An 8,601-nucleotide genomic window follows, 5' to 3' on the forward strand; every position below is an offset into this window, starting at 1 on the left:
ACAATTCTGTTCAATTGTCCACCCGCATGGACACCAGTCTGAACTTATTGGCTTCTAAACACCACCAGCTTCTCGTCTTTGTCCATTCCACATGGACACCAGTCTGTACTTACTGGCTTCTAAACACCACCATCTTCTATTCTTTGTCCATCCCACATGGACACCAGTCTGCACACATGGCTTCTAACACCACCATCATCCTTAAGGTTAAGACATACGCGGCGATCGGCTAGGGTTACATGAAACGTCTAGCCTTCCATTGACGGGGTCTTCCGCCAAGGTTCACGCAATTGTGATGTTCTTATCCAAAGCTGCGATTCGACACCCTTATATACTACCTATTTGAGTAAGGCGAAGCAAACGGCGTATGCTTCATTTCAAACGCCAATATTAGTCAAGTCTCTCAAGAATGTTTAATTGTTCTTTATCAAAACGATGTAACGTTCAATAAGGCGAACAACTAACGAAGAAAATGTATTATAATAATTATATTTATTTTAGTATTTAAAGTAATCTTGTCTCTCAAAAAAAAAATTAATACGGAAAGGGTAAAACAGCAGTCTATGTGTTTGTCTGTGTGTGTCCGTCCGTTGTTACACTAGTGCTTCGCGTTAGCGGTTCGCCTTGTGTTGATGTGGAAAGAAATTCTACAAAACCTTAATATTTGGTTTTCTCATAATGTAAAATTAATATATGGAAATATTTTTCGTAATTTGTATGCCTTTAGTAGTTTTGTAGCTTTAAAGCTCTGTTTCATTTTGATATCCCAGGAATATTTTATATAATTATTATTTGAAATGGATGTTTATATATTACTTAAGCTATACTACATCTGTTTATAGCATAATCCTTTCGTTATTGATAACAAGAAGAACGCTACTATGTCGGTCAAATGAACTTTCATTTTTCAATAGGCCTAGTGAACCCAAAAGTGAACGCTTGGGTTTGGTTTTCGTTTCTGTAATGCAGAGACATTAACGGTTCAGAGTGGGCCGAAAGTTAAATACACTATTAAATAATCAGGCTTAGATTATATAATTGAATAAAGCATCATGGTGAAAATCTGGGCCGCGTTCAGCAGAGCTCAGCGCTGTTAGCAATGTCATAAAGAAAGGGATTTTGTTTTTGAATTTTGACGTCACGGTGCTCAGCGCTCAGCGCGGTCACCAAAGAAAATAGTCGGGTTTTTGGATAACGTGACGTAAAACGCGTAGTTCTCAGCTTGGCGGTAAAAACATGGAGGTATTATTACAAGTAGCTCTTGCTGATTCTGATGGGACTATACCTATTTAATTGGCGTGAAACCAGTTGATCACGCGAGAATTTTAAGAGACATGTTAGTCTTTCTAATTTTAATTATAAAAGTTGTTTTTATCTATCTCTATAAATATGTTATCATACAATTTTTGTTAAGCCTTGGTACCTTGCACGCTTTATTGCACTAGCGTAATTTTTAAAACACCGATGACCGGAGAAAAGCGTTCAGCAAAGCTATACGACAGAGCTCACCGGTTAACGTTTTCCAAAATCCGCTGTCTTTTTTGGTGAGCTCTTCATTTCCCGTTTTTCCCTCATCGGATGATTTTAATGTGTACAAGTATATCCTTATTGGATGTAAAATGTCGTCTGATTTACAGTATATTCGCTATGCTTTGTATACCTCTTTAATATTTCATAAAATTAACTTCAGTATTTGTTCATAAAAAAAGAAACATTTCCATATCTGGGTAAATAACTTTGTAAGTAGGCCTCCTCTTGACTCGGAGAGGTAATATTTTGGTTTTCCCAACTTGTGTTTATCCAAAACTTATTGTATAATCCTGTAGATTTGTGATCTGAACCCTCCTGTTAATTTGACCCAACGAGCGTGGAATTATATGCCTAGTTCGTTCGGCAAACTAGTCGAATCTAATTCCAAATACTCTGAAAAATACTTTATGTTGAGGGCTCGTTTCGCAAATTCCGATACGACAAGGTATCGCCCTTCTACGTCGGACATATCCCATGTTTCCTAACAAGAAATGAAAGTGTTAATTGCAATCAAGAAAAATCAACCTTCGGATACACTGAAGTCTGGTTTAAACAAGGCGACAAAATGTTGATTAACTCACTATTAATGTCGTAACATTCATAGTGTACTCTTGGACATACCTATATTGACGTATTTTGCAAATCAACGATAACATTATCTATTTTCATTTTTCAAAAAAAAACCGGGATTGTTTTTAAAAAGCCCAGCTCACCGTGTTTTATTGGGTACTTGGGATTTTGGGGGGGGGGGTTATCTTTACCAGCTGTGTTCATGGTAGAAATTAAGAAATTATCTTTCAAATGTAACTGCTAAATAAAAAAGTCTTAAAATGCCTCATAAAAAATAATAAATAATATTAAAAGGTACTTTTGAAGTCGAAACAACAAATACCTATAAAATGAAATTATTCTAATATTCAAACTCATCAAAATTGTAGATCTTAGTGTTGGGTTTTATTAAGTGGGTTTTTAGTGGGCTTTATGGTGGGTGAAACCCAATAAAACCCCCGGGGTTTTTTTGGGCTGGGTTTTTTTAATTCGAACCCTGTCTATTTTAAAATGCAAATTCTACCTGTATTTAAAATACCTATCAATTCCCTAAAATTCAAATTCGTTCATGTCCATTTCGTTGTGAATGTAAGGAGTAGATGATACGTTTCCACGCGTTATCAGCTCTGGCCCAACGATAGAGGGAAAACTAACTTCAGATGGGCATCACACCGTGGGGGTTCAATTCTACAACTGTTTGGTACTAAATCCTCAGCAATCAACCCACAAACCTAGTCTTGACCTGGGACAAAAATCCAGAACTTGCAAATAGTTAAACGCTAATATATTAATGATGAGGGAACTATTTATCGTTACGTCTGTGATTCGGTTCAGTAACCTTGCTCCCAATGTAAAATGATGTTGGGAAGAATCATGTTATCCCGCTTTGTGGTAGTTACACTTCTCTAGAAGAGAAGAATTATACGAACTGTACTCGCCTTTGAATGTGGAATCAGGTATTTTTTTAATTAGTAATACAATGTCGAATTTGGGTAATGAGTCATTAACACCATGTTAACTACGCTGACTGTGAACCACTAACTCCCGAACATTAAACTACTTCTGGAGTAAACAAAAAAATGGCAAAAAAATTTAATGAATTTTGAACCTTGACTCGATATAGAAGCAAATGCGTGGTACCAGAAGCTTCATTAGATAATAAGGATGTTAATACTTCATCTCTCCATACGTGTTGAAACGATTGGGTCTAAGAAATAAGATACCCTAGACTTTAACCAGAATTGACCTTGTTTCGTGTCCTCTTATAGGAGGTCTTAACGGTTCAGAGTGAGCCGAAAGTTAAATATACAATTAAGTGATAGATAGTAGGTCCTCATTAGAATTATTGATGATACGCAGGAAATTATTAAACGCTTTAAACTTTACAAATGATCTTGGCAATATCTCGCCGATTTGAACTATGTATTTCCGGTTTGTCTCATTGGCTGGCGGACCTGTGTTTGGAAAGTAAATTCGTCTCGGCTCGGAGAGGTTAATTTTGGTTTCCCAACTTGTTTATAATTGCAACGAAAAAGAACATAAAAGACAAATGGGCAAACGTTCAAACGCATTTCAAACCCTATGGCTAAGACTAAAACGTAGTAATTGCCATTTTGAAAGGTATCTGCACGACTATTACATTAAAAAAATTTCACTCTTACATCCTTGAGACGAATAACGGAATACTGTACACTCTTTTTAGGAACTTTTGGTTTCGACTTAGATTTAGTTTTCTGTTGAGGTATTAAATGTTCTTCTAGTTTCTTTAAGAATTGTAGGACAACTTGATCAGATTTCAGTTTCTCCTAGGAAAAATACACAATTACAAATGAAATGCAAATATTTTCAGTGAAACAAGGTAAATTCTATGTAAAATCAGTGGTGTACTTATAAAGCATATATAATCATGCGTTTTACATACCCAACCACGTTTTCTACATTATAAGACCGAAGAAAGGAGTATTTATGTAACTTACTGAAGTCGAAAAGTTGGGGCACACAGTGAAGGAGAAAAAATTGTGGTGTAAAATAAAAATTGAACTGACGAATTTTACACCAAAACGTTACCTTCTTTGCATTGTGGCGTAACTTTTCGATTCCGGTTGGTTACATAAATACTCCTATGTTCTTTTAAACGTAGTTGGGGTATGTAAAACACATAAGCACACCACTAAACTAAAAGACAGACGACAAAATTGTGCTCTCTATTGCCTATTAACAATCTACATCTTACGGTATCTTCATGTGGGAAAATTAATGCAGCAACTTTTTCATAGTTGGTAAAAAATTGTTCCTCTTTTGTTTCCATTCCGTTAAAAAGCGAAAATTCTGCTTTAAGCTATGATTAAAACAAAATAATTAAGATAATTTATGTTTATATAATATTTGAGACTTACATAAGGTTTTTCTACAAGGTAAGGATAAATCTCTAAGATTTCAGTGACTGATAATGGGTTTTCTACAATCCATTTACGGCTTTCAGTGAAAGTCTCCCTAGAGAGTTTTAGGATAGTAGAAATATTTCTTCTGTCTTTGTTCCATTCACAGAGTAGGTTGCGCTTCAAAGTTTCAATGTCCATCGGGGTTTCCATCTCCATAGCGGCAGCCTTCTTACTCTTGTTTGATTTCTTAACTTTTCCAGATTGAACCACTTTTTGATAATGCCTAATATGGCGAATTTTTTGTGACAATTTCTTTGCAAACAAACCCTGTGAGTGATTATTAAAGGTCTTTAAAGTAGGTGCAGTTTCAATATTTATAGGGTTCCTTCAGGGGCATGCGTCAGCAATGGCGCTATTGACAACGCGCTTTCACATCTTACCGAAAGGATAAGCCTTGAAAGAATCCGCTTTAATTGCGCGAAGATATTCAAAATAAACTCGCCCACGGATTTTTAGCTTTCTTATCAACGTTTAATGATGGATATTTGCTTAAAGGACACATCCAGTAAAAATTAAACCTATGCTAAAGTGTTCAAAAAGCACCGAAATGAATGGGAAAAATAATAAAAACAAATATTTGAATCAAGATATTTAAATATCTTTGTTTAAAACTAAAGATCCTAGCAGACGACAAAACTACCGGAAATTATAGAGTCACGTGATAAAACGGAAGAATATTCACGGTGACGTCAGAGGAGTTTTCTATCTCTAGGCCTAGCTGTCTCCCTATCGATAATAACTAGCGCGGGTTTTCAATTTCAAAGTTTTAGAAGTTTGAGAGGTTAGTTTTAAATGTCGAACGTTGTACAGCCATACAGGTTTGAGCCTGAAGGTAGTACAGGTAGTAGTGATTCTAGTGAATCAAATGATGAAAACATCCGAGAAATGGATTCAGAAGGCAGTACCACAGATTCGGATTTTGGTGAGCGCCAGCTTAATGCTCACACGTGGTAGGCTATTTTGCACTATAGCAGAAGCGCATGACATACGAAGTGATTTTCTATTATGCATAACATAGCGGCCGTCTTATACGGAAAGCTTTTACCATCAAGGGGGGGGGGGAATGTCAGCCCCCTTTCCAACTTTATTTTTCCTCTCGCGCCGAGAAATCCAAGCGGGTGGGGTTCGGGTGGATTTTGTAGGTGCGTACGCATATATCACCGTCTAGAAATAGTTCCCCTTATTCTCGCCAGACGGCAACCCTAATAAATCGATGCAGTTCTTGTCAGTATCCCCCTTAGGTGGCTAGTGCCGACTCAAATAAAAATCTTTCCGTATGAGACGGGTCTACCAAAGAGTCTAGAAAATCACTTCGTATGTCATGCGCTTCTGACTATAGTAATTTTATGTGTAGAAATTATTATAATATAGTCTAACAACTTTTATAGGTGCACATGTCATCAGTGTCAGGTAATGGAGACTGAGGAGGAATGTGTTTGTTGTAGAGAGCAACTAGTTGTGAGAAACAAAACTGATGAAGAAAATTACGGGTGCATAACAATGCACCAAGACTTTCCCGGAGTATGTCTCAATGTTGCAGTTTTGGATGCAGTGTGGGGCCTCTACACCCGTAGAGAAATGCGGCAACAACACCTTCAAAATGCAAGAGATCCAAACAAGTTGGATTAGGACATTGTTGGGGTTAATTCCGTTAACGTGAATCTGGCCAAATAGTTTAATCTATATTTCTAATTTCAACTCCAAATAAAGAAATATCGCTACACAGCCTACCGTATGTTCATTGGTTTTGTTTATCGTACAAATCTGGGAAGAAACAACAGAGCAGTGATACCAGCTTGTGTTGTCAAAAGTATCAGAGAAAGATTTCCTAGTCCTGACAACGTTTACAAAGGATTTGTTGATATTTAATAATAACTTTCAGCAGCAACAATGATTTTATTTTCAATTAAAATTAGCCATAAAATTTGTGATAAAAAGTTCCTTTACGAGATTAAATATCATATTTTTTAAATCTGCTTTCACGGTTTCTTTTCAGTTGTGCCTTGTCAGGTTTTTCGTATGAAAGCGAAAGGGGGGTGATATAAGGCTAGGTTCTAAATTCTTAGCAGCATCTTCATAAGTAGGATATTGCTCTCTTCTGCGCAAAACTTCCTTAAATAGATCTTGTACGTAATCTAAGGACAATGTCATTGATAATTAATGTAGGTTCAATAAGTTTTAAAATGCATTTTAACTGACTATAAGTTGAATTTTCCTTTTTGTACGATAAAACTGCTTCACCTTTCTTGGCTTTTGGGTATTTCACTGTGCACTGAGCCTCATCATCCTCATTATATTTAATTTTCTTTTCACAGTTTTCGTTATGATGCATTGCTGCTAATGCAATCCTAAGAAAATAAATACTCTTGAAACAACACATGAACCGAAAGACCTTTTAAGAAAATAAAATAGCAAACCTTGATTGCATTCCTTCGTAGAAAAAGTGGGTATTTTTTGGAGCAAAATGTAAAATTGTTGAATGAAATCCCTCCAAAGAGCTTGTTTCACCATTCCCACTAATCATAGCAATATCTTTCTGAAATCTTTTGTTCTCAACAATTTGAAGGATTTTATGATGTGGCATTGTCCCTTTGTTGGAAGGAATTGATTTATTCTAGGAGAGCGATAGCTCTCTTAGATAAGACTTCATACCGACTTTAATGTATAAGGATGGTTATTTGATTGGGTATAACTTTTTTTGTATCGTATTAATTGCTTTGAAAAAATCCACAGAACTACAATTCGGGCCCTCAATATGTGGTTAAAATTGCAAGAAGATCCACCCATTAGTTTATTGTATAAAAAATAAAGTTGCTAAGGGTGGTTTTCATTTCCATAAAATTAATCAGCCCTTTTGGTGAAAAAGTTAAATTTTCCCATAGAAATAACATGGAGTTTTTTTCAAATTTAGCCATTTTGTCGCCACCCTTTTGAAATGAAATATTCGTTTGTTACGTTTGGGAACGGTTTTATATCAAAATTTAAACCTTTTTCTAGGACCATTTTTAAGGTTTTTGAGAAAAATTAATTTTAAGTATGTTTAATTTTAAATTTTAAAAACTACCCCAATCTGCGATATTTTAGCATGGATACGCTATTTTATTGGTAAATATCAGCGCGACCAATATTGGCCTTTTTTTACGTATAGTTGCGTCATAATAATCCGATTGTTTTTTCTTAATGCCTTTTGGTTGAAATGGCCTATCTATAGTGAGATAAGACTGCTTTAATATTGCCGCCGTGACAAATTACCCCGTTTGTGGGCGCCATTTTTTAAGGGTCCTTTTTCGTTGCCATTGTCATATTTTTTGAGTATTTGCTCATGGATGGATTTTAAATATAATATAAAGTAGGTTTCAAGCTTTAATATAAGCCTAATTTCATAATTTTCCACCTTTTTATTGTTCCACAATCTATTTCTAAACTTGGCACTTTCTTTAAGGCGGTGAAATTGCGCTAAGCCTTGGCTTACCGTTAATTTTTGTCATTTATAAAAATGTTTACCTCTTGTGGTTACTTCGCTTTCTCGTATCGTCGTATTTTTAAAGTTTAGACTTTGAAAGTAGTGCTTAGTTTTCTTAAATATTACTTAATTGTATAAAACTTCAATATTATAATTGCCTAAAACGTCCGTATTAACGAATTCAATGTTTTTTGTTGAAGGGACGCGCTTTGCATTTGAATTTCGTTCCCTCGAAACTACCCCATTTAAGAGACCGGCCGCCGGAGGCTTTTTCTTTTACGCCCTCTCGGTCGCTCGTTCAGCCCCGAAAACAGCTGTAGTGACTCTGTTATTTACCAAAAATGTATGCGGTCAGTGTGTTGTTTTTGCATTTTAATGCTTCTAATCGTGGTGCACGTCGAGGTTTACGAATCCAACGTGTGTTGCGTAACGAAAATCAAGGGTGGATACTATATGATCTAATGATCTATGCTTTAAAAGGAATTTGACGGCGACAGTCATGCAAAAACGGTATTAGGCCTTGCCAAAAGTTGACTAAGCTATAGTGAGCCTTCGTAAGTCAATGATATAAGAAATTGACCCTCGGATATCCTCTGACTAGGAGATGGTTATAAAGTT

General features: G+C 35.9%; 2 protein-coding genes across 2 annotated transcripts; one reads left to right on the forward strand and one right to left on the reverse strand.

The window, feature by feature from the left end:
* The first annotated feature begins 5,312 nt into the window (after positions 1-5,312).
* Positions 5,313-6,149, forward strand: LOC149657544 (uncharacterized). Its single transcript, XM_089844694.1, has 2 exons — positions 5,313-5,470; positions 5,909-6,149. The coding sequence occupies exons 1-2, from the start codon at positions 5,313-5,315 to the stop codon at positions 6,147-6,149; spliced, it is 399 nt and encodes a 132-aa protein (XP_089700820.1).
* A 357-nt stretch (positions 6,150-6,506) lies between these two features.
* Positions 6,507-7,023, reverse strand: LOC149657545 (uncharacterized). The gene is made up of 3 exons (XM_089844802.1): positions 6,938-7,023; positions 6,720-6,868; positions 6,507-6,655 (listed from the first exon to the last, which is right to left on the reverse strand). The coding sequence occupies exons 1-3, from the start codon at positions 6,946-6,948 to the stop codon at positions 6,513-6,515; spliced, it is 303 nt and encodes a 100-aa protein (XP_089700928.1). The 5' UTR covers positions 6,949-7,023; the 3' UTR covers positions 6,507-6,512.
* Positions 7,024-8,601: the final 1,578 nt, after the last annotated feature.

This window comes from Phalangium opilio, unplaced genomic scaffold (assembly GCF_054372755.1).
Source record: "Phalangium opilio isolate 3A_F unplaced genomic scaffold, DU_Popi_V2 ptg000077l_1, whole genome shotgun sequence".
Classification (NCBI taxonomy): Eukaryota; Metazoa; Arthropoda; class Arachnida; order Opiliones; family Phalangiidae; genus Phalangium; species Phalangium opilio.